This window comes from Saccopteryx leptura, chromosome 1 (assembly GCF_036850995.1).
Source record: "Saccopteryx leptura isolate mSacLep1 chromosome 1, mSacLep1_pri_phased_curated, whole genome shotgun sequence".
In the NCBI taxonomy this organism is placed as follows: domain Eukaryota; kingdom Metazoa; phylum Chordata; class Mammalia; order Chiroptera; family Emballonuridae; genus Saccopteryx; species Saccopteryx leptura.
This window is the reverse complement of record NC_089503.1, coordinates 364317278-364343413: the sequence shown is the minus strand read 5'-3', so window position 1 is coordinate 364343413 and position 26136 is coordinate 364317278. Positions and strand designations below refer to the sequence as shown.

Below are 26136 nucleotides of genomic sequence, written 5' to 3'. Positions count from 1 at the left end.
GGAATCCATTTGGAAATAATTTGAACTTGAAATCTGAAAACAGTTTTGAATTTAAAACACAATGTTTCAAGACAATCATCAGTAAATGAGCACAGAATACCCTAATATGCTGAATGTTGTGGCAGACATGGTGATAAGGGAGAAATCTGCCTTGCCCTGGAAAGTTTTACATCCACAAAGGGAGACTTCATACAAACAACTTCAGAACACTTAAAAAGCATCATATGAACACATGCCAAGTAACTTGGTGCCAAGGACAAACTCCCTGTGGCAATATGAATTAAGAGCTGCTGCACAGATGTTCTGCACAGACGCGTGAACACAGTGAACAACTTCAACAGGGCCCACCCTGGCTTATCACAGTTTTTGTAACTCCAGTGTGATCATGAAAACAAAGCTTATAATTCAAGCAATGGGACTTTGTTAATATTCACATTACTGGTTTCTTGAAATAAAGCAGATTATTTTGCTATTACAAATCCTAATATACAAAATGAGGCAACATATTCTTCAATTAAATTTATATGTCTATAATGCCTTTTATAGTTCTGTAATGTCTTTGCTGCTTCGAGCTAGACTTGTTTGTGGGTAGTAGCAAATGCTCTACTAAACCATAAATTGATTTACACTGGAAGTCAGTTACGTTATTTTCAAATTTATAATGAATTATAGTATGTACCTCTTGTATACAAAAGGCGGCTCTGAAGCAGTTTAAAACAGGATTCAACACCACAGGCACACTCCCAAACACTGTCACCCTGAGCAAGCTCCCCGGGGGCCCTCCCACCCCAGCCATCTGGGAGGCTCCAAGCACTTCCCATGCACCAGAAACAATGTGGCAAGGGCACGTCCAGAGACTCTCTTAAACCGGCAAACTCTCAGTTCAAAACTAAGGGACTCTAAATTTCTTCAGGATATTGTTGCTATTATGTTGTCATTACTAACGTTGACCTCCATTTTCTCTGTATAATAGGAAGATGAGCACTGTCCTTTAAATGCCTACTTACTAATGTCATGCCAAGGGCCATTTTTCTTGCACTTGTAAAATAACAAGAATTATTACAGCATGATTTAAAAGTTTAATAATCAAGTCAATTCTAGTTAACTTCTGAAGTGCCACTGACCTTTAGTTCTACAGGGTTATTAGGAAATGTTCTCTCAGACATTGTGGTCACATGGTGTCGAATCCACTGGATGAGGTAGTTCACCATGTTCTGGTATTCAATCCATTTGACTTCAACATCCTAGAACAATGAAGTGACAGAAAAGGTCCGTGTCTGTAGATAATAACATTCATATCTCACACAGGTTAGTCAGAGGTCCCTGTGCCGTTACCCATCCTTAAGCCTGACAGAGAGAACCGGCTAAACGTTTCCTACTGTCCGTGCAGTCCCGATCCTGTCCACATAAACAGCTCTAAAAGCATGCTATTGATATCGACCCTACGACCAGCCTAATGAGAGCCAGTTCGGATCCAGAGACCGTGGCTGCCTGAAGCTCTGTGTTGGGAAGGGTTGAGGAAGTGTCCAAGCAGAGCAGAAAAACCTCCAGAGTCACCTCCCAGGGGCAAAGGAGGGGGAATAATAGCTTACGTAAGCCAAGTGAACTGCCACTCTGCCATACTTTTTCGATCTAAATCTACCGTGCGTATGAAACTCAGAAGAACTCTACAGTGTGTAAGAAACTAGATATGAATGAAAACTACAGGCAACACACATAGTGCAATTACTCAAGGCCTCATTTAGCAAACTTTTTAAACATGGAGGAAACTGGAAAGTTGTCAACTGCCATATTCAATTAGGTATTTGATGAGCGCTCATTAGGTTTAAAGCACTGTGCTAAGTGTTGTAATAAAAATATAATGCTTTAAGACAGAACACCTATTATCAAAGAGTTACTGTCTAGATGGGGAGGCAAGAGAGACTCATAATATAAACAGCTGAACAAAATGAGAAGCAGTGTTTAATTAAGTGTTGAAATAACGGAAGCAGGTGTTATACACTGGGAGGGGAGATGAGAATCAGCTAAGCGTCAGTGTGCCCGAAATGGTCCCTACAAGGCTTTTTGGGGAGAGGTAGTCCCTGAGCAGTTCTGAAACTGCCAGTAAGTAATTGTTGGTGAGGGGCAGAGAGGAGTGCATAAAGATAGAGGAGCCCAGGGAGCTAGGAGGACTCTGAAACAGAAATGCCCTGGCTACCAGCAGACAGTCTGGTTGAGATGTCATAGCTAAACATGAAGGCAAGCCGGATTCATATATGCAGAATTTTGAAATGTCAGAAACTAAACTGGCTTTAATCTTGCAAGCCATATGGAGCTACGCAAAGTTTTCAAGCTAATTCAGTGACAGTGTGCAGAGTTGATGGGGAGAGAAAAATAGTGGCACATGAAAAACCATAAAAATGCTATCACTGGGCCCTGGCCAGCAGGCACAGTGGATAGAGCATCGGCCCAGTGTGCAGAGATCCCGAGTTCGATCCCTAGTCAGGGCACACAAGAGAAGTGACCATCTGCTTCTCTTGCCCTCTCTCTCTCCCCCTTCTTTCTCTCTTCCCCCCTTGCAGCCATTGGCTCCACTGGTTCCAGCATCAGCTTGGGGCACCAAGAACAGCTCAGTTGATTTGAGTATTGGCCTCAGGCACTGAAGATAGCTCAGTTAATTCAAGTATCGGACCCAAAGGGAGGTTGCCTGGTGGATCCCAGTCAGGGCACATGTGGGGGAGTCTGTCTATCTCCTCTTCCTCACTTAAAAAAAAAAAGTTATCATCCTGTTTCTAATGTGAAAAGCTAATAGTCAGGAACCGGGTGGAGGTAGTGAGACAATAAGGAATGACCTCAAGTAACATTCCCAAGTAACACTCAACACTGCAACATTGGAGAACTGCATTAAATCAGAGGAGAGGATGACCACGGGAGCAAGTTACTAGAGTTCAAAAGAGTACATAAGTGAAACAACAAGAGGAAGAGAATGGAAGTAAGTCTAAAAACAGCAGCATACAGAGCTGAAAGACCAGAAAAGAGAGCTCGCCAAGATGAGTTCCTAAATCTTCAAAGTAAACTTTTTTTTAAATGGTACCCGCAAGGGGGAGGGGGGAGTCCTAGGGTGAGGGGTGGTCATCCCCAAATGTACAGCACGTATATAGGGTTTCCTGTCTCTTCCAGAAATGCAGACACGCTGTTAGCAAGACCACTAAGAAATGGATGGTTGAACTTAATTACACAAAGTGTGAACTAATAAAGAGTTCAAAGCTATGTGTCAGAAACCTTGCCCTGCTCACACAGTAGCTCTGTCAATGTAGCAAAATAAATAACCTTCCTCGGGGTCTCACTGTTAAAGCAGAAAAACAATACCAAGCCAACTTCTCTCATGGGACTATACGCATTATTAATAAACTTAAAAACAAATGTGAAATATTCTCTATACAAATACATCAAACAGGCAGTTGTAAAATAGCAGGAAGTTAAATGAAACTCTCCAAAATTCATTATAGCTATTATTTATAAAATGCCAAGTAACTCTGAATAGCCTACCTTATGATAGAGAGCACAGTTTTTGTTGAATTTTAATTTTAATGGTAGAATGGTGTCATTAAAATGCATTCAATGTCAGTTTAATAAATAGCATATTAACACAAATTCTTTTTAAAATATTTGATATTTAAGAATGATAAGGCACTATCAACCAATTCAGTTAACTAGGCATGACTGAACCAGAAGTTTCTAGGATGGAAAGGTCAACACTCACGTTTGCACCAATGCCTTCGCCACCTTCTGGGACTTTGGGAAATGCATCGTAGAGAGATGACACATACGTTATTACTGACTTTTCATCGGGAGAGGAAACATCAACATCTAAAAGCAGCAACATAAATTATTTCAAAATGTTGACAGATTACTCCTGATTAAACTTTCATGCCAGTCTATATCCAGCCAAGACAAGAACTCACCTTCAGGATCCAGAAGTCTGATAACACCAATTTTTTCTGCTACATAAAAAGCGTGCTCTAAATTTGCAAGGTTGCTTTGAACAGCAACAGTATTCATGTCTATCAGGTCCGGCCTAGGAAAAAATTCACTGTATCAATTACATTTTCTCACATACCAATTTAACATTATATTTACGTATGTATCTATTTATATAGCAAATGCTGTAAATTCTAATATTTCACAGAGGTTTTCATCAAATATTGCTTACATCTTATAGAAAGTTTTGTGTGGCAAAAGCAAGTATAATGAGAAAAAGACAAAAATTTGAACATAGATCATTTTCGGTAAGGTGCACATAGCCCTCATAATCAAAATCTAGATCAGTGGTTCTCAACCTTTCTAATGCCGTGACCCCACAATACAGTTCCTCATGTTGTGGTGACCCCAAACCAAAAAATAATTTGGGTGGCTACTTCATAACTGTAATTTTGCTACAGTTATGATTCGGAATGTAAATACCTGGTATGCATTATGTATTTTCTGATGGTTTTGGGCGACCCCGCCGGGGTAGCGACCCACAGGTTGAGAACCGCTGATCTAGACCATCTGTCCCATTCAACCTCTATAAGCTCCACTGCTCAGCAGCATCCTTCCAACCCAACCAGCAGCCTCTCACTAGCTCTCCCCAAACACAAAAGCTTCTAGTCAGTTCAGCGCCAGGCCCCTGCATCCCCCGTGCAGGACATCCTTTTGTATCACTACTGTCTTCTACAATCCTACTCATCTCTGCAGAGAGCTAGCCCCACCTCCTCTGCGGAGCCTTCACTCACCTTCCCAGCTCTCAGTTTCACCCTCTGTTCCCTGCACTCATACTCCTGGGCCTGTGCCCGTCAATCTTAGAGTATGCATATACTTCCTTGCCCTATTGATTCACTGCTTAATGTGCCTGTACATCTTGCTTCTCCCAACTGGTCAACACCAAGACAGCAAGAACCATGGGTTAATAATATACATTTGTATTTTATCCTTCTGCTGAGATAGAGTGACATATACTTAGTAGACATTCACTAAGTACCTACAGATAAGTTGGTAAATAGGTTGGTTGGTTAGCAATTTGAATCATAAATAAAAAACCAAATAAGCACTAGTCTGTATCTTCAAAACCACGCATGTCGCCCTGGCCGGTTGGCTCAGCGGTAGAGCGTCGGCCTAGCGTGCGGAGGACCCGGGTTCGATTCCTGGCCAGGGCACACAGGAGAAGCACCCATTTGCTTCTCCACCCCTCCGCCGCACCTTCCTCTCTGTCTCTCTCTTCCCCTCCCGCAGCCAAGGCTCCATTGGAGCAAAAATGGCCCGGGCGCTGGGGACGGCTCTGTGGCTTCTGCCTCAGGCGCTAGAGTGGCTCTGGTCGCAACATGGCGACGCCCAGGATGGGCAGAGCATCGCCCCCTGGTGGGCATAGCGTCGCCCCATGGTGGGCGTGCCAGGTGGATCCCGGTCGGGCGCATGCAGGAGTCTGTCTGACTGTCTCTCCCTGTTTCCAGCTTCAGAAAAATGCAAAAGAAAATGCAAAAAAACAAACAAACAAAAAAAAAACCACGCATGTCAACACACACACACACACACACACACACTCACACTTCATTTCTTTCTAATTTGTTAAACTTACATGATACTCTAAACCACAAAGACACTTTGAAGCTAGCTCTATCTACATGAGACAAGAAAAGACTTCTAAAATACTCCTCAAATTAGGAGGCAAAATATGGCAGTTGAAAACTTTACTCAGGCCAGAAGCCAGTCAGGAAACTTTCATCTCAAAAACAAAGCACTAAGAGAATGCAGAAACAAACGTGGAAACAGTAAAGCCTTCAGAAAGAGTGGCACCCACTTCCACAATCACTGAGTCAGACCCTGTTTGTCCACTTCTCAGAGAAGGCACTAGCTCGCAGGCATGTGGGTTTCCACATCTGGGGGAGCTGCAGAGGGGTGGGGGGCTCAGAGGGAGCCTGGGGCAAATGTGGTGATTTCCACTACTACTTGGAAGGCTGTCTACATGAGAACCTTTTTGAAAATATATCATTAATCCTAGGAAGGTAAGCAGCAATTTATACTCCTTTTTTATCTGATGAGAATGCAAACTTCCAAAGACATCCAGTTACAGTTTTACAACTCTTCGAAGTGTAGGCTACCTTGACTTGCAGCTGCCGTTCCTACCCGCCTACTTCCCCGGAAATGATTTGGAAATACTTTCATGTGTTTCACATGCCACCGATTTGATCACTGAAAAGTGATCGTACATTTCTTATAGAAACAATAAATCTGCTGACAATAGCAGAGTTAAATGACATACCTCTAGTAATAACATTTTTTACTCACTTAGAAGCATTTTTCTTCTCACATAGACCCGTTTTGAAGAATCTGCCAAATTCAACATTACTAACCAGGTGTGTACAACAGTCTAGACAATAACAAATATCTAAAGTTCAAAAAATTGTTTTGCTTCCATAAAAGTTCACACATTTTGAAGAAATAAAAACCAGCCTCTCTGAGTGTGCCAAATCTCCAACAAGAAAGAGCATGTTGTTATGCGAACCCTGCCATTAGCAAAGACAGTGAGCGCTGAGTAATCCCAGACAGAATGAATAAAGTCATTGAAGAATCTAGTTTTTGAGTGAGAATAAAACATAAAACTTCCTTCTGAATGACACAGTCATCTCAGCACAAAAGCAGCTGTATAATACATGAGTTTGGGTAAGTCAACTCTTTATCATGATTTTTAACCCTTTCATGGAACAAAAACAGAAAAGGTTTTCCTCCATTAAAAAGCTGCAGTAGAACAAAATTAAGCAAAAAGTTAAAAAGAATAATTTTTTTTTTGTATTTTTCTGAAGCTAGAAATGGGGAGAGACAGTCAGACAGACTCCCACATGCGCCTGACCAGGATCCCCCCCCTCCCCCGACACGCCCACCAGGGGGCGATGCTCTGCCCATCCGGGGCGTCACTCTGTCGTGACCAGAGCCACTCTAGCGCCTGGGGCAGAGGCCAAGGAGCCATCCCCAGTGCCCGGGCCATCTTTGCTCCAATGGAGCCTCAGCTGCGGGAGGGGAAGAGAGAGAGAGGAAGGAGAAGGGGAGGGGTAAAGAAGCAGATGGGCACTTCTCCTGTGTGCCCTGGCCGGGAATCAAACCTGGGACTTCTGCACGCCAGGCCGTCGCTCTACCACTGAGCCAACCGACCAAGGCAAAAAGAATAAAATTTTAAAACCACTGTGAGAAAGGAAGAAGTGTCTACACGAGAAACTTTTTAAAAATATATCATTAATCCTAGGAAGGTAAGCAGCAATTTATACTCCTTTATTATCTGATGAGAATGCAAACGTCCAAAGACATCCAGTTACAGTTTTACAACTCTTCGAAGTGCTCACTACCTTGACTTGCAGCTGCCGTTCCTACCCGCCTACTTCCCAGGAAATGATTTGGAAATACTTTCATGTGTTTCACATGCCACCAATTTGATCACTGAAAAGTGATCGTACATTTCTTATAGAAAAAATAAATCTACCACTGTGAAAGGTTTGCAATTTCAGTCCCTCCCTAGTCATCTCCTATAGCCTGGTCATTGTTAGTCTTCCCTTGGGCTTTGCCTCTGTTTGTCTGGGACTTTCTGAAGAGACCCGGCCGTGACCTGTCCACCTTTCTTACTTTTTCATAGTCTTGCTGGGATATTATAACCTTTAAAAACTTCAGCTATTTTCCACATAAAGAAGATGGGTTTCTTTTCACTGTGACATCTCCTTTTCACATAACATTAACAGGCAATGCCATTCCTACCTCAGGTGTGACTAACCAAGGACGACTCTAGACTGTTAGCGTGGGGAAGGCAGCGCCCATGTTCCGGTGTTCTCCTGTAGAGAGCTGAACATGGACTATGTTGGTTTCCTTCGTTTCTGGAAACCTTTCAAAATCACGTAATATAACCTCTGCCACCTAGTCTTTTAATGGAAAAGAGCCAATTCTAACTCTTACTTTGGTTATTATACTATGATAATGCAGTATTTTTTGAATGAATCATCATGGGATGCAATTTTTAAAAACACAGGTTTATATGCCAGCTTTCTCCATTAATTATTAAAAACCGTATAAAAGTAAAAATTTATGAAAATAACATAAATTTTAAATTGGAGGTATAAAACCAAAACAATTTAGAATGAGGCCAAAATGAACAAACCACTTATATGTATGCTTAGTGCCCTTAATTTGTCCCAACATGTAGGATAAAAGAGAGCAAAAACATACCAAGAAAATATGGCTACTGTAATGAAACAAAATAGTTTTAGATAACAGTAACGCTTATTTTTCACACAACACACATTTTTAAAAAGTATTCTTTCTAGACAAAATAGATACATATACCCCTATGCATACACACACACACACACACACACAGACACAGATACTTATATACATATGCATTTACATGTATATATATGTATGTGGATACATGTATATGTAACATTAGGATATCACCACCCACACTGACAGATAACCAAACTAGCAGAACACTAAAACTGCAGAAGAAATTTTTTGGGAGTACAAGCACTTCAAAGTAACTTTCTTCAACATGTTATGAACGTATTAGCGCTCACAAGAGAATTAGACGGGATTCTGAGAGAAAATGTGACTATAGTTAATAACACTGTATTGCATATTTGAAAGTAGCTGAAAGACCTTAAAAGTTCTTATCACAAGAGAAAAAAGTATTTTGTAACTATGTGTGATGACAGATGTTACCTAGACTTACAGGGGTGGTCATTTTGCAATACATACAAATATAAAATCATTATGCTGTACACCTGAATTTAATATAATGTTGTATGTCAATTATACTTCAACTTTAAAAAAAAGCTGCAATACTATCAGATAATTGTTACAAGACAAGCACAAAGCAGACATAAACACAAACACGTCTACTGTCTTATGCCCTCAGTAAGAGACAGCAACACTTTTAACTCCTTTCCACTGCTGATTTTGTTTAACTCTAGAGGAAAAGAACACACTTAGGGTTGGGGGTGGAGGACATTTCATGTTAGCCCGACTCTGGAACACACTGTCAATGAGGAAGTCTGGAGAAGACAGCACTGGGGACGTGAGGACAGCCGACCAGTGACGGTGAAGGGCGGGCAGCGAGGGGCCATGGTGAGGCTGAGGCTGGTGGACGGCAGGGGCCAAGAGGATGCAGAACCTCATGAACTTCTGCAAAGATTCTGAATATTTTTGCAAGAACTACAGAAAATCACTTAAATGCATTAAGGCAGGTTAAAAGAGATCAAACGATCAGATCTGAGGTCATGAGGTCAGATGGAGAAGAAATTTAAAGTGATAAAAGCATCCCCACAGAATCCAGGTAGGAGACCACACTGACTTGTCAGAGAACATGGTATCAGTGGGGAAAAGTGAAGAGGCCAGGGGATAATTTATAAGGTCAAGTCCACAGAACGTAGTTTCATAACACTGGTTCTAGTAATAAGGGGTGGAGGTAGGGATAAGAGTCAACACAAGAGAGAAAAGAGAAAGTTGAACAGGAAACCCTGAAAGACTCCTGCAGGCCCCACAGGAGAGAGGCAGGGTCGCAAAGAAAACTGAACAGCGGCAGCCCAGGAAACAGGAGGGAAAACCGGGGGGTGTCGTGCTGTCAAGCTAAAGGAAAAGTGCAAGAAGAAAAGACTGGCTAAGAGAATCAAATACTGAGAAGAAAGATAAGCTGAAAAAAGTCTCCAGATTTAGCCACAAAGAAGTCACTCTTGAGCCTAGAGGAGGTGGTTTGGTGGATTCAGGTGCCAGAATCCAGATCAGAGTGGGTTGAGGAATGAATATGGAATAAAGAAATAGAAATAGAGCATAGAGACGACTCCGTTGAGTAGTCTGGCCTTTAAGGAAAGGAGTAATACATAAATAAATAAGGCAGTAGATGAAAAAAATCATGGCGGTGGGGGCAGGTTACTATTTGATGTTTTAGTAACAAAGGCTTCGATGAGCTTAAAGTCTAATGAGAAAGATCTGTTGAGAGAAGAAAGTTTAATGTAATGAGAAAGCTGTTTTGTGGGGGGCAATGGTGGAGCTGGGCTCCAGAACACGGGAGGAGGAGGTCAGGCCTTGGGTTGATGTGAAAGGCTTCCTCTGTGAACAGAGGCAAGGATGGATGCCAAGAAGGAAGGTTTGTCACTTTGGTAGCAGAAGAAAGACTTCTCACTGGCTGGCTTTGTTTTCTGTGAGAGCAGGAATTGAGATCACCGGTTAAGACTGCGGGAAAGAAAGACGGTGTGAGGGAGGAAAGGTAAGCCAGCACAGAAGAAGGCATCTGGGTCGGAACTGCTTGCGGCTAGAAGCACGAAGCCACCTGCCCTGAAGTCTAACTCTGTCCGGTGCGCTTCCTTGCTCGGGTCCGTGCACAAAGCACAGAGCTGGGCTCACACAGGATCAGGCTTTCCTGGGGAGCTGGTATGCCCTCAGCAGCTTGCAAGGAACTGGAAAGGATTCTGTGAAAGTTTAAAAAAAATTTTAAACCCAATTCCTTCACCTAGAGACCAGCTTTAGAACCTCTGTACTTTAGAACACAACTCACCAACTCACACACAGATACGTAAAGCTACGTATGCCACTGAACATCTGCTCTCCAATAAATCACACAAAAAGCTGTCATTAGGTATGCCTCACTTATCCTAGAATGGCAGAGCAGTTGCCATAACAAATTCCTGAAGATGACTGTTTGGATTAAATCATGTTCGGGCTGAGCATATTCTTACTATTCTTGTTGGTTCAAAAAGCATCTCACCTCCCCACCCCACCCTCAGGTGAAAGAAAAAAAAACACCCCTGTAATATGGCCCTACCTCCTCCACCACCCTGCAAATCAATACACACATGCAGAGACCCACCCACAGTTGCATAACTAGGTGCAACTGTGGTCTTTTATGCTCATATTTGGACACATACCATTGAAAGAAACACAGCCAAGAACTTCAAGGTGGCAACGAACTACGAAGGTAATTTTCCCTTTTCTCAAAACTAGATGCCTGAGTTCACTTCAAATATTCTTCCAATTTTTTTCCTACAAACTGACTCTTTACTCACAACAAGGGAGAAGGCAGAGAACGAGAAATACTGTAACTTACAGCAAGCGTTCTTAGTACCTGAAGAACGGAATCTCACCTCAGTCAGAAAGGAAAAGATACTTAATAAAACTATGACTCACTTTGCAAACCATCCACTCTGCAACAGCCTCATAGAATTTAATAAATACAGAAAATGGTACTGACTCTGACGGCGAAGTGACTCCTTCAGTTCTTACATTTTAGTGAACTTCTGAGAGTAAATTATAAGTAAGCCTCGGTGACTAGGGTCAACACCACCAGCCCTGCGCCCCCACCGCCACCAGAAAAAGGAGACAGCTCGGCTGATTTTTACTCTGGTAGAAACAACAAATACACTACTTCATATCATAGAAAAACATCTATGAATCTATAAATGAGTCAAAATAAAAGCAGTGTTGTCGTGAAATAGATGGACCCCTCCAAGAAAGGTCGATGGAGAGGTGACCTGCCCGCTGCTCCTGCAATGTAAGAGACCTTTGGGTAAGAGAAAGGTAGGAGGAGGCGGAGGGGAAACGGGATGAAGGAGGATATGGCAGGTCTGGAAGTAAGGGACGTCTTTCATCAAAGCCCGTCTGCTCGTGAGCTGGACGGTCACGGGCCCTATTATTAGTGGAGCTGCGGAGGCCTGTGAGGTGGGCCACTGACCTGCATTACACACTTCCTGAATCACCGGCTTTGGGATGGGCACCCTCTCACATGTTCTCCCACCAAGACAGCCCATACTGCTGGTATTCCTTTTAAAGGATTAGATCATTCAGACTTGCCAACTTATTTGGCCATTTTCCCCACTGAAGTCTTAACACATACATGTTTAGACTAACAGCTTGCACACCATACACAGGGATAGACAGGTCTGCACTTTCAGCTCTGGCACATACTGGAAAAGTTAAAGACAAATCAAAGAGTAAATTAAAATTGCAATAATACAATTCACAAATAAAGTAAGGAATTGTTTCTTTCTTAAAGGTTAAAGGCCTCATGGGGGCGGGGACAGTACAGAGGGGGATATATCAACACAATTGTTTTGGCAGACAATTCAGATATATGTCTTAAATTTTAAATGTAATATCCTTTGACCCAGCAATTCAACTTCTAGGGTCTTATCCTACAGACATACTCACATATCTGCATAAAGGCACAAAGTCCAATAGAACATTTTTAAAGAGCAAATAACATAAGTCTGTCAGTAAGATGCTATTAAGTTATATCCATATAATAGAATACTATACAGCATTTAAAAGAATAAGGTAAATCTATTTGTTCTGACTTGGAAAGATGTTGAAAACAGATTAAGGAAAAAAAAGAATAATGCAAAATAACATATATTTTATTCTCTTATTTATGTTTTTAAAAAGATCATTTATGTGTTCAAGATTAGGTGCTTGCCTGACCAGGCGGTGGCACAGTGGATAGAGCGTCGGACTGGGACGTGGAGGACCCAGGTTCAAAACTTCAAGGTCGGCCCTAGCCGGTTGGCTCAGTGGAAGAGCGTCGGCCTGGCGTGCAGAAGTCCCGGGTTCGATTCCCGGCCAGGGCACACAGGAGAAGTGCCCATCTGCTTCTCCACCCCTCCCCCTCTCCTTCCTCTCTGTCTCTCTCTTCCCCTCCTGCAGCCAAGGCTCCATTGGAGCAAAGATGGCCCGGGCACTGGGGATGGCTCCATAGCCTCTGCCTCAGGCGCTAGAGTGGCTCTGGTCGCAACAGAGCGACGCCCCGGATGGGCAGAGCATCGCCCCCTGGTGGGCGTACCGGGTGGATCCCGGTCGGGCGCATGCAGGAGTCTGTCTGACTGCCTCCCTGTTTCCAGCTTCAGAAAAATACAAAAAACAAAACAAAAAAACCCAAATAAACAAACAAAAAAAAACCCTCAAGGTTGTCAGCTTGAGCAAGGGCTCACCTGGTTTGAGCAGGTTCACTAGCTTGAGCCCAAGGTTGCTGGCTTGAGCAAGGAGTCACTCTGTCTGCTGTAGCCTACCCGCCCCTGCCCTGGTCAAGGCACATATGAGAAAGCAATCAATGAACAACTAAGGAACTAAGGTGCTGCAACAAAGAACTGATGCATCTCATCTCTCTCCCTTCCTGTCGGTCCCTATCTGTCCCTCTCTCTGACTCTTTCTGTCTCTGTCACAAAAGAAAAAGATTAGGTGCCTATGTAAACTATACCTCAATAAAGCTGACCCTTCTTCCAAAATAAAATATATATAGGTATTTATATATGCATAGAAAATTTCTGAAAGACTATGAAAGAAACTTAACATCAATTTCCTCAAGAATCCAGTGGAGGGAAAAGTCATTATTTCAATATAGTATACCCTTTTACTATATATGACTATTTCATATTAATGTATTTTAAGTTAGTTTTTTTTTTTTAAATCACAGATACAAAAAAAATAGGACTGTGGCGAGGAATGCCTACTATAGAAACTGCTATAAAATTTACCAGGCTTTACGTTGAGGACAGCCAGTGAGCCATCTTCTTGTTATGGGAGTGCCACTTTTTCAGTTTTCTGACTTAAAAAAATGGAACTAGGTGAATTTCAGCTAAGCCTTACAGAGAATTTCTGTATATTAATCTCAGTCACAGGGCCAGGGACATAGAAAGAAGGTAATATATGTAGATATTTCCTCTACATACCAAAAAATATCCCCAAAACTGCATGTAAAAATAAACAGATATACTGCCTAACCGGTGGTGGCACAGTGGGCAGCGCATAAAGCTGGGATGCTGAGGACCCAGGTTCAATTCCTCAAGGTCACCAGCTCAAGTGAGGTCTCACCAGCTAGAGCTCCCCAGTCAAGGCGCACACGAGAAGCAATCAATGAACAACTAAAGTGCTGCAACTACAAGCCGATGCTTCTCATCTCTCTCCCTTCCTGTCTGTTTCTCTCCCTCTCTCACAAAAATAAATAAATAAAAATAAACAGATACACTAAAACCAGTCACGGCGTGTGGACACAAACTTGTATACTTCTCTTGGACACAGATGCATTACAAGCAGTGCATACAAGCTCTCTAAAGATTTACAATTATGGTAACGGTTAGAAGTCAACCATTTATGCTCTCAGAGTTCAACTGTTTTGAGTTTATTTAGTAAGATAAATAAGCAATTTGATGTTTCCTCATACTGTGATACTTGCAACTTTTTTTGTGTGGCAGAGAGTCAGAGAGAGGGACATATAGGAACAGACAGACAGGAAGGGAGAGAGATGAGAAACATCAATTTTTTGTTGCAGTTCCTTAGTTGTTCATTGATTGATTTCTCTTATGTGCCTTGACCGTGGGGCTATAGCGGACCGAGTGACCCCTGGCTCGAGCCAGCAACCTTGGGCTCAAGCTGGTGAGCTGCGCTCAAACCCGATGAGCCCACGCTCAAACTGGCGACCTCGAGGTCTCGAACCTGGGTCCTCTGCATCCCAGTCCGATACTCTATCCACTGCACCACCACCTGGTCAGGCTATACTTGCAACTTTTTTAAAATGCACAACTTGCAGGACTCTGAGTCTATGCCCATGGCCACACAAACCAGAGCCCACAGCCATATATTTGCACAAACACATGCACATCCCTGACCTCTGGGTTCTGCAGCCCGAGGACAGATCAAATTCTGAGGGATAACAACCACCTAGTCAACAATAACCCATCTTCTTAAGGAAGCACACTTCCAACCCTAAAGGCCTGTTGTAAACCAGTTCAATCCAGTTTAGCTTGTAAGGTGTGACTGACTCCAAGCATGTGGCTGCATCACAGGCCTCCAGGTTAAACTATTAAATGAGATGATTCTGACCACAGCCCTGCAGTCTAACCTTCCCAATTACAGCACCTTTAAATGTCTGAAATAATGAAATATGATGGTCCCATTAAGTTCTAATTCAAAAGGCACACAATGAACAAAACAATTGCTACCTTCCCAACTACACACTCAGAGCAGTGAAAAGTTTCTAGCTGCCTAATTAGAAAACATTTAAATGGCACACTCCTGAATACTACCTATTTCTAAAGTGTGGAGTCTTAGTTGGGTAATATATTTAAAACATGCTTATGAAAAGAATGCCTTAAAAAGAGAATTAATTAAATGAATGGGATAAATTAAAAATAAGACTAGGACAAGCAGAAACTAGCAAACGGAAATAATCTCTCTTCAAAACAACCACGCCAACCCCCTGGCAATTTTGTCTTGACACACTGAGTATCTTTCCACACCGCCACCCGAGGCTCAGCGGGGCCTGCTGCACACCGTGTGCTATTCCTTCTGGCCCGTGGGCTGCACTCATGCTCACGCCTGCTCAGGCAAACATGTTTTCCCACGGAGAGATGCTGGGTGCCGCTGTTTTGGAACTTGGCTTTTATCAATGTTCTAGGGCCGATCCCCACTTGGAGAGACTGATAAAGTAAGACAAGTCAGGAGCTGAACTGCAAGCTGGAAGGCAGAGCTTTATTTCCCTTAGAAAGGAAAAGCTCGATTTTACTGATGCCAGAGCGCACTTGAAAATAAGAGCACGCAACTCTCAGCCAAACGCCCTGTGTGTAACCCCTTCCTCTGAAGAACACGGACTATCGTGGAGTTTTGCTCCTCTAGCTCTGTCTGAACCTTTGGTGACTCACTGTAATCTACCAGTGTTTACGGGGTGCTCCCAAATCCCCTGGGTATTGGTTCTTGGTTAATTCTCCTTCATCCTCTCTTGTTTTTAAAGCTACTTACTTATCAAATGCTTTTGTGACATCCTTTTAATCTAAGTCCATCAAATCCAGTCTTCCTTGTTATTCTTTTGAATGAAAATCAAGGCTAAGGGCAATAGTGAGGCTTTTTACCTAAGATCTCTTACCAGTGGTGGTTTTCAGTAAAAAAAAATTTAATATGCTTTAAAGAAACTTTAAACTATACAAACAAAGCAAGCAGAAACTAGTACAGATAAATGACATTTTTTATTATTTGAACCCTATCCATTGAAAACTAAACATAAATAGATGTTCTTAGAAAGAATGAAAACAGAATTTCCTAAGATAATTAATAGAACAACATCATGGTTTTTCAATGACCTATTTAAATTGAACCTATAGAACTGTCTCGTGTAATCTCTTCCACTAAATCTGATTACATTAGCATTCTTATTATTCACTGTGTAACCCAGCCTCTTCAACCCCTTTAGGCTAATATGACATACTAAAACTACAGAAAACTTCACATGTGATTTTGCTCTTATGCTAAAAGTTTTCGTGTTCCCTTATGTACAGTTTTCCTCACTACATCAAGAGTTTTACTGATGCTATTTTCATAAATGACTAACTGAAGTCAAGCAATCAATGTTGTCCCTCATTAATTTCTTACAAGGGACAAAAATCTTAGTTGGTAGTTATATACGATTCTATTTATTTAGCCATTTCTTCAATTCATCAGAAATTTTCATATATCTTTGCTGAATATCATTAATCTTCAAGGTTGTAGTATCACCGTTGTTCTGGTCAACAGTTCTATTTCATGATAATCTAGTTTGCCTACAGGAAATTACTTAAGTAGTTACACAGAAACATATGAGGACTTCAGAACCCAAAGGAACCATGAACACTATTTAAAAGATATGTGATGTTGAGCATGTTAGTTACCTTTGGAGCCTCAGCTTAATATTTGCTAATTTAATAAATTGATAATTGAAATAGTGCCATCTATTTCACAGGACTGTGATAATTTTATCTAAGTATTTATTTTTAATTTTTATTTATTGATTTTTAGAGAGACAGGAAAGGAGAGAAAGAGAGACAGGAACACTGATCTGCTCCTGTATGTGCCCTGACTGGGGATCAAACCGGCAACCTCTGTGCTTCGGGGCAACACTCTAACCAACTGAGCTATCCAGCAAGGGCAGGACTATGATTATTTTAAAAGCTACCACCTATAAAAGACAGCTGGTGAGAAACTGATGCATAGTATTCTGCATATATTTCTGGAGTACCTACAATGTAACAATTACTCTCTTTTCACCTTTATGGGCCATTTTTATTGTATAACATCTACAAATTAATCTTTAGTATATAAATTTTTCTTCATTTTTGTTTCACATAATTTTTCAAGAAACAGAAATATTAGAAAATTAAGTTTTCTATGCAATATTGTAGAATAAATTATAAGTAAAGTACTACTTACTGGGATTAACATTATATCTATTTTTTTTAAATCATAGTCTATGTGGGAATGAAAATATCCTAGAAAATCCAAATCAATGTACTTGATTAATACCTTTGACAGTATTTCCCTTAATATAAAAATCTGAAGAATGCTATTACTCTGTTTCCACCTCAGATCAATATTTCTAAATCTTTAGAATATATTTTGTAGACAGAAATCTTACCAAATCACTTTTTACGAATAATAGCAGTTTACTTTTAAATGACGAACATTCTCTATTTTCCTTCTAATCTCCAGAGCAATCTTTCCCACTCTCTGTGAGGCAGGCAGACCTGTTGTGTAGGGGGCCGTTACATCCCTTCCCAGCCCCTGCAGCAGTCACAAGGGACTCTCCGCTAAGCCCTCACTCCCTCTCAGCAGCCTTCTCAATAATGTGGTTAGACTTGATAATTGAGTAGAAACGAAACCCATGTGCCAGAAGCCAAATAAAATTCATATTAATAATAAAAATTTTTATCTAAAAACATACCAAAAAATCCCAATTAAGTTTTCATAGCAAATTCAAATACTTCACAAAACTTATGGGAATACAACTCTTAAATAAGACACTACTCTGTAAATGCGAATATTCCTGTTCAATATCCAAATATCGACTTATAGTAAATTTTCAATTGTTTAAAACTTTGTGTCTTTTGTCCTTAGAATAAATCGAGGCATTCAACAGTAAAAACTATGTGTAGTTCAACCCCACCCATTTAATTCTTACAAAACTAGAATAAAAGCATTCAATTATTATTTTTTAAGTAAAAGGAAAGGTCCAAGGACTGTCATTAAAATACAGTTCTATAGAAGAAAAGTTTCTTGTAGTGGAGAAAAAACAAAACACAGGGAGATTCTATGAGGCACAGGCTAACTTAACAAAACCTCAGCAGCAAAGAACCCCTGCAAGCAGTTAGACCTGACAGTCAGCATTTTTACCAGGAATTCTAACAAAGGAAAACAAAGCAAAATAGGAAATCAAAGTCCAATTTAAAGCTAAATAATTTTATAAAATGATCACTCTGCCGAAATTAAAGTTCAAAACAAATAATGTTCATAAGACCTAACTTTTCTCCTTAAGCAATACAAGCTCTACAACACTAAACTTCTCTGGGAAATTTTAGGATCTTTGACATAGACACTGACGTAAGGACGTAGGAGAAAAATGCACAGCATGCAGATACAGGTTTATACTACTAATCCTTCATAAATATCGTAGAGACAATGCCTGCAGAGCATTGTTTCCAAAAGTCAATTACTTTAGAATTGCTAGCTCCTAATGTTTTGTTTCCACCTCAAATACTTCAAAGAGAAGAGAGCACACCCTCCAAACTGCATCCTGACGTAAATCCTTTAAGTATAACAATCCAAATGTTTTTCCTCAAAGACCCAGAAGATCTTATCGTCCCCGTTATGGAATGTGTGCAGCTACGTGGGCCTCTGATGGCCTCAAGTTTTAAGTCACATAGGAAGTGCAGTGTGAAAATCACAATTATCTAAACACTCTTGTCATTGTGTTACTAAAGGAGATCTGGTATTTTATTCTGGGCAAGTGTAGGCAAGCTGGTCCTGGGTTTTCTCTTTAATGCAGCCACCTGCACCTCCTCTACTGAAACGCTATTCCAAAGAGCAAGCAGACTGCACGTGTGTATGAAAGGGGCTCTAGGCTCAGGATATGTTACAGTTTATAAATGTTAAAATGTCCAGAATAGCCCTGGCCAGTTGGCTCAGTGGTAGAGCGTAGGACTGGCGTGCGGAGGTCCCGGGTTCGATTCCCGGCCAGGGCACACAGGAGAAGCGCACATCTGCTTCTCCACTCCTCTCCCTCTCCTTCCTCTCTGTCTCTCTCTTCCCCTCCCACAGCCGAGGCTCCATTGGAGCAAAGATGGCCCGGGCGCTGGGGATGGCTCCTTGGCCTCTGCCCCAGGCGCTAGAGTGGCGCTAGAGTAGCTCTGGTCGCGGCAGAGCGACGCCCCGGAGGGGCAGAGCATCGCCTCCTGGTGGGCAGAGCTTCGCCCTTGGTGGGCATGCCGGGTGGATCCCGGTCGGGCGCATGCGGGAGTCTGTCTGACTGTCTTTCCCCGTTTCTAGCTTCAGAAAAATACAAAAAAAAAAAATGTCCAGAATAAAAGAGGGGGAAAGAGTAAAAGGGGAGTAAAAGGAAATAAAGGGAAAGGAGAGGGGAGGCAGAGAACTGGATTTCAAGTCAAACAGGCCAAGGGTAGACTCTTAGCTTTGTGACTTCTTAGCAGTGTGGCCCCTATTTGTAAAAGTCGGATAATAACAGTTCCTGCCTTATAGGACTGTTGGGAGATTTGAATGAGACAACATATGGAAAGCACTTAAAGAATACCTAAACTGGCCCTGGCCGGTTGGCTCAGTGGTAGAGCGTCGGCCTGGCGTACGGGAGTCCCGGGTTCGATTCCCGGCCAGGGCACACAGGAGAGGCGCCCATCTGCTTCTCCACCACTCCCCCTCTCCTTCCTCTCTGTCTCTCTCTTCCCCTCCTGCAGCCAAGGCTCCACTGGAGCAAGGATGGCCCGGGCGCTGAGGATGGCTCTGTGGCCTCTGCCTCAGGCGCTGGAATGGCTCTGGATGCAACAGAGCGATGCCCCAGAGGGGCAGAGCATCGCCCCCTGGTGGGCATGCCGGGTGGATCCCGGTCAGGCGCATGCGGGAGTCTGTCTGACTGCCTCCGTTTCCAGCTTCAGGAAAATGGGAAAAAAAAAAAAAAAAAAAGAATACTTACTTAAACTAGCCCTGGCCAGTTGGCTTAGTGGTAGAGCGTCAGCCTGGCGTGCAGGAGTCCCGGGTTCTATTCCCAGCCAAGGCACACAGGAGAAGCGCCCACCTGCTTCTCCACCCCTCCCCCTCTCCTTCCTCTCTGTCTCTCTCTTCCCCTCCCGCAGCCAAGGCTTCACTGGAGCAAAGTTTGCCCGGGCACTGAGGATGGCTCTGTGGCCTCTGCCTCAGGCGCTAGAACGGCTCTGATTGTGGCAGAGTGAGGCCCCAGATGGGCAGAGCATTGCCCCCTGGTGAGCATGCTGGGTGGATCCTGGTCGGGTGCATGAGGGAGTCTGTCTGACTGCCTCCCCGTTTCCAACTTCGGAAAAATACAAAAAAAAAAAGAAAAGAATACCTAAACTAGAGAAAGTTATCAAAATGTTAACTATTGTATATAATTATTATTTTATTGTAATCAAATAAGGCTTACTATAGGAAGATATTCAGTTCTTCAACAACACAATATAATCTTTGAAAAACTATGAAAAATAACTGAGATAAAAAAATACATAGTTTTCAATAAATGCTGTCTCAGGACTTGGCTTCTTACAAGGTAATAATAGCATGGACTCAAGAGCCAGGGTGCCTGGGTTTGAATCCCAAGTTGGCCACTTAATGGTTGTGTGACTTTAAGCAAATATGTACTCTGTGTCTGTTTCTGTCCATTAACTGGGGGTGACAATATCCCCTTAGGGATATGATAAGGATTAAATGAATTAATACATATAAACTTTTTAGAATCGTGCTTGGAACTTGGATTTAGTTGTTAGTAATTCTCACCGGGAAATTGTCTACCCCCCTGTCATTGGCTACTGTTAAACCTACCTACTCAACAGAGTAAGTAGACTAGGAGACTATAATTTTGAAATTTGTGAGCTCTCAGCCTGAACTAAACCCTGATCCTACGACTCATCAACTCTCTATGTACACAAACTTGGTCACCTACCTGTAGATTCTACATCTCAGAGCTTACTAACTGCTGGATTACTGGCACAATCCAAAGACATATGCTACCTATATGTGCCTGCGTGTGTGCGCCAAGCTTAAGAGGGAAGATCTCTGCGTGGTGGACATGTGACATTTTGTCTTTTACCTGACTGTATTTTGTAATTTTCTGCCATGCATGTGTATTTCTTCTATAGTAATAAAAGATTATTTAAAAATTTGAAAATGAAAAGAATTCATGTTTGTCTAAGGAGAACAATCCCACAAATTCCATACCTGTATTTATGAATGATGGCATTAAACAGTTTTCCATCTCTCCAGCAGGTAGTGAAATTTTCACACCGTATTCCAGCATAACCCTCTGTTGCCTGCTGTGTCCACAGGAGCAATCTCTCTTTCGCAGACATATCCTCTGACTCTCCAGTAACATGGATATCCGATATCTAAACATAACGGAAAGAGTTAAATCATTAGGAAGGAAGGAAGCCAACTGAGATTAAGAACCTACTATGTGCCAAGCACTGCACAAGTGCTGTTTTATTTAATATTCGTAACTCTCACTTAGGCGAAGTGTATTTTCTCCATTTTACGTCTAGGGAAACTGAGTTTCAAAGAAGTTCATAGATTGAAAAGCTTAAAGCTAAGCATCTAATCTTTTTTTATTATAGCCAAATGTCACAGCATTTTAAAAAAATTACCTTCCTCTTGATTAATCAGATCTGTTCAAACAACTGATGCAAACATTCTTCCAAGTTCAAATGGATCAAAAGTAAAACTCACAAAGTAACCTACATTACCACCTGCGGAGCAGAATTTGATCTAGCACGTCTTATGCGGAGAAGAAAAAACAGTACTCTCTCCAATTAACTACATTGCATAACAAGTTAGCCTAAACCAAGTCTAATTTTCTCCTGAGTCCTTGCTCAACCTACTCAACATGAAACCTTTAATATCTGATGTTTTCTCTATATTTTTTGTTTTCATTACATTTTCTAAAAGTCTTTTCCATTAAATGATTTTTAAAAACAGGTCGGTCACCAGTTCACATGATTTACATTTTCTCAAGAACCTCTTTGGTAAGGGTCCTACTTAATCTGCTGGTAATGATATTAAGACGCAAGTGACTTTACCAGGGGCCACACAGTAATTCCAAAGCTGGGATTAACACCAACAAACAACTGTTCCCTCATTCAGTGCAGGACACAAAGCCAAGGGATCAAGAAGACAGGCGGCAAGCCAGGATCAGGATGAGCAAACAAGAGATTGGAAGCAAGACATTGGGAGGTTCAAATCATTTTGTAACAGCAAAAACAGAAATTGCTAAAGTCACGAGATCGGCTTCTAGTCCTGGCCACTGGCCCCACGGCTGTGAATAATCCATTTCATGTCTGTGAATGAGCTTCTCCAGCTAGAAATGAGGGTGTTGGAAGTAGAATCAATAATGTTTAAGACTCTTCAGTCTAAAGTTTTACTATGAGATTATATATACAACACAGAAGACAGAGGTCAAATCAGGCAGAGTCCAGCAACTGAAGGTAGAGAACTAAAAACAAAACAAAAAACAGACTAAAGAAAAGCCTCTAGTCACTGTGGCAATGCCAAGCTCAAACAGGAAGCCCTTCATTGCTTCCAGCTGCCACAAGAGACCAGGCGTGGCCAACCCAGGGACCTGGGGCAAGAACGCTGCAGCAGCGAAGGCCACACCAGGCCTGCAGCCCCTCGCCCCACCGCGTGGGGATGGCAGGCACACACACACTCCCTCTCTCCAGCACTCAGCAGACAGCTTCCCTCCGTGGAGCTCCACTCACAGCACAGCAGACACACGCTCTGAACAAGCGGCCGGGACTTCAATCATCTTTCCTAGGAGGCTGTGTTAACACCTGCAGCACGGAAAAGAAGCATGCTCGTGAACACATGATAAAGGATATACAGGAAGGGGTGTCTTTCCTTCTTCTTTTTTTAAAAAAATTTTCCATTGATTTGAGAGAAAGGGAGAAAGGGGAAGGGAAAAAGGGAGAAAGAGAAGCAGCAACTATTGTTCCACTTAGTTGTTCCATTTAGGTATGCTCATTGGTTGTCTCTCATAAGTGCCCTACCCAGGGATTGAACCCAAAACCTTGGAGTGCCAAGACGATACTGTCCACTGAGCAACCTGGCCAGGGCACTTCTTTATTATTATTTTTTAATGTGGACAAAAAGTACTGGAAAATCACCAGTATTTTTCTGCCCAACTTCTAACTGATACTCTGGGTTTGAAATTATACTAGGGAACCTTCCAGGCATGTTGTATAAGTTTAAATCCCATCTCCACCACTTACATGTTCAAGTTACTGAGCTGCTTTAAGATCGCTCCCTCACGTGTGAAAAAATAACAGTAACAATCATGACACTGTATTATAAGAATTCAACAATGTGAGCACAGTGTAATTAATGCCTGGCATGTAGTACGTGCACACTCAACATGTCAACTATTTTATTGTGCTTCTATTTCTTTGAGGAAGGGAGAAGCACAAACTTGGCTTTACTGTTCTCCCAATTCTTTTCCTATAAAGAGTAAAAGATAAAGCTCTTAAACTTGATGCCTCAAAATACTCAAAATCTATGAACCCAAGGGTTTGGAGAAACTAAGCTAGGAGACTATAAATGAAAAAATTGATCCTTTAGGTAAAATGCCACAAGTCGCTCTTAACCTTTACAGACCATAAACCCCACTGCTGTGGGGAACCTCACGATGCAGGAGCTACATGGTATTGATAGCTGCATAGAGAAAAAGCAGGTAGCTGGGGGGGGGGGTATTTCCTCCCGGGTCAAGAACATTCCATGCCAGTTCAGTCGTAAAAGTAATTACCTACTAACAAGGGAAATCAGTAAATTTCAAACACAAGGTACTAATTTTGGTTTAATAGGTTCAAGTGTTAAGCAGCATTTTACCCGAGGAATGATATTAAAGGAAGAAAAGTTTAGAAGTCTGAAAATAGTCTCAATACCAACCAAAACAAAATCATATATTCTTATTAAATAAATTTCTAATAGATGAATTTCAGATCGTTATAACACACACACACTCGCAGACAGAACTGCAGTGTTACACATACCTACACTATGTAAAAGGCTGTGATTTAAAAATGTATATTCACATGCACCCCCATGATCATCGTAGTATTAGTCACAGTGGCCAAGACATGGAAACAACCAAAGTGTCCCTCGATAGAGGATTGGATAAAGATGTGGTACATACATGCAATGGAATACTACTCAGTCATAAGAAATGATAACATAGTGACATTTACAACAGCATGTAATGACCTTAAGAACATTATACTGAGCAAAGTAAGTAAATTAGAAAAAGTTAAGAACTCTATGATTTCACACACAGGTGGGATATAAAATTGAGACTCATGGACATAGATAAAAGTGAGTGGTTACTCAGGGGATGCGGGTGGGGAAGAGAAGTAAAGAAGGACAAATATATGGTAACAAAAAATAATTTGACTTAGGATGATGGGCACACATACAGTCAACAGTTAAAATGCTATAGAGATGTTTACCTAAAACCTGTGTACTCTTACTGCTCAATGTCACCCCATTAAATTTAATTTCAAAATAAAAAAAAATTTTAAATGTATACTCAAACATGTATGAATCAAGCTTGAACATATCAAACACTACTTACACATAAACTCATTTCAGCTTCTCCTGCTATATCCAATTAACTGAATATTATCCCCATGTGAAAATAAAAGGTATTTTAAAAAATATACTGTACCATTATCCACTATCTATAACGATACCGTAGAGCCAAACTATAAACAACAACAAATTAAAAACTAAAAATTGTAAATCTGCTCTTGTCAGTCATGACCCCTGATATAAAATCAGCAAGATAGCCTGAATCCTCCATCAATGACAGGTCAGGTTGGATTCTGGGAAGTAATCAAGCCTCCTTCTTTCAAATCCTGGCGGCAATACAGTGATGATGTGAGGGTTTCCATTCAGGCTGCCTGGGTTCAAATGCCATTCTCCAACAGTTAATCAATACAGTTTCAATAATATTTTGTATTACTTTCAGTTGTATAGATAGCATAATGCTTAGAAAATCATATACTTTAAAAGTGACCCCCCCATATTCCCTATGCTGTATTTTACATCCCTGTGACTATTTGGTTACTACCAATTCATACTTCTTAACTCCTTCCCCTTTTTTACCCAGCCCCCCACCCCCACCCCCTGGCAACCACCAATCTGTTCTCTGTACCTGTGAGTCTGTTTCTATTTTGTTTGTTCATTTATTTTGTCCTTAAATGCCACATATAAGTGAAACCATGAGGCATTTACCTTTCTCTGTCTAGCTTATTTCACTTAGCATAATACCCTTTAGGTCTGTCCATGCTGTCCCAAATGGTAAAATTCCATTCTTTTTATGCCCAAATAATACTCCATGATACATGTGTGCTACATCTTTTCTATCCACTCATCTACTGATGGGCACTTGGGTTGCTTCCTTATCTTGGCTATTGTAAATAACACCGCAATAAACATTCAATTGCATTGAATCTATAGATTGCTTTGGGTAGTATAGACATTTTGACTATTAATTCTTCCTATCCATAAGCATGGTATATGCTTTCATTTATTCATATCTTCTTCAATTTCTTTCTTCAATGTCTTATAATTTTTTGAGTTACAGGTATTTTACTTCCTTGGCTAAATCTATTCCTAGGCATTTTTTAATGCAATTGTGAATTGATTCTTTTCTTAGTTTCTCTTTCTGATAGTTCATTATTGGCATATAAAAATGCAACTGAGTTCTGAATATTTATTTTGTATCCTGCTACTTTACTGAACTCATTTATCAGTTATAGTAGTTTTTTGATTGAATGTTTAAGGTTCTCTCTTGATGGTAACATGTCATCTACAAATAAGGAGTTTTTCTTCTTTTCAATTAGGATTATGACCCAGAGCTATTCACATAATCTCTCTAAAATCCATTTCCTCATTTAAAAAATTTAAATGATGACATATAACTTCTATTCCTTGCATGGTTCTAAAGAGTAAATGGAATAATCCACATCAAGGGTTTAACACAGTGCCTGACACATAGAAAACTATAAATGTTAGCTTCTCCCACCACAATTTTATTTGTAGCACCTGCTGCTTAAAATAAAGCTT

General features: G+C 41.2%; 1 protein-coding gene across 12 annotated transcripts in view; it reads right to left on the bottom strand.

The window, feature by feature from the left end:
• Nucleotides 1-26136, bottom strand: part of DST (dystonin) — a 502743-nt gene that overhangs the window by 189596 nt on the left and 287011 nt on the right. For all 12 annotated transcript variants that reach the window (XM_066359128.1, XM_066359129.1, XM_066359143.1 and 9 more), the window contains 4 exons: nt 21244-21410; nt 3945-4057; nt 3743-3849; nt 1125-1244 (listed from right to left, as the gene is read on the bottom strand). In XM_066359128.1, coding sequence (XP_066215225.1) covers nt 1125-1244; nt 3743-3849; nt 3945-4057; nt 21244-21410 — 507 coding nt within the window. The remainder of the gene's footprint in view (nt 1-1124; nt 1245-3742; nt 3850-3944; nt 4058-21243; nt 21411-26136) is intronic.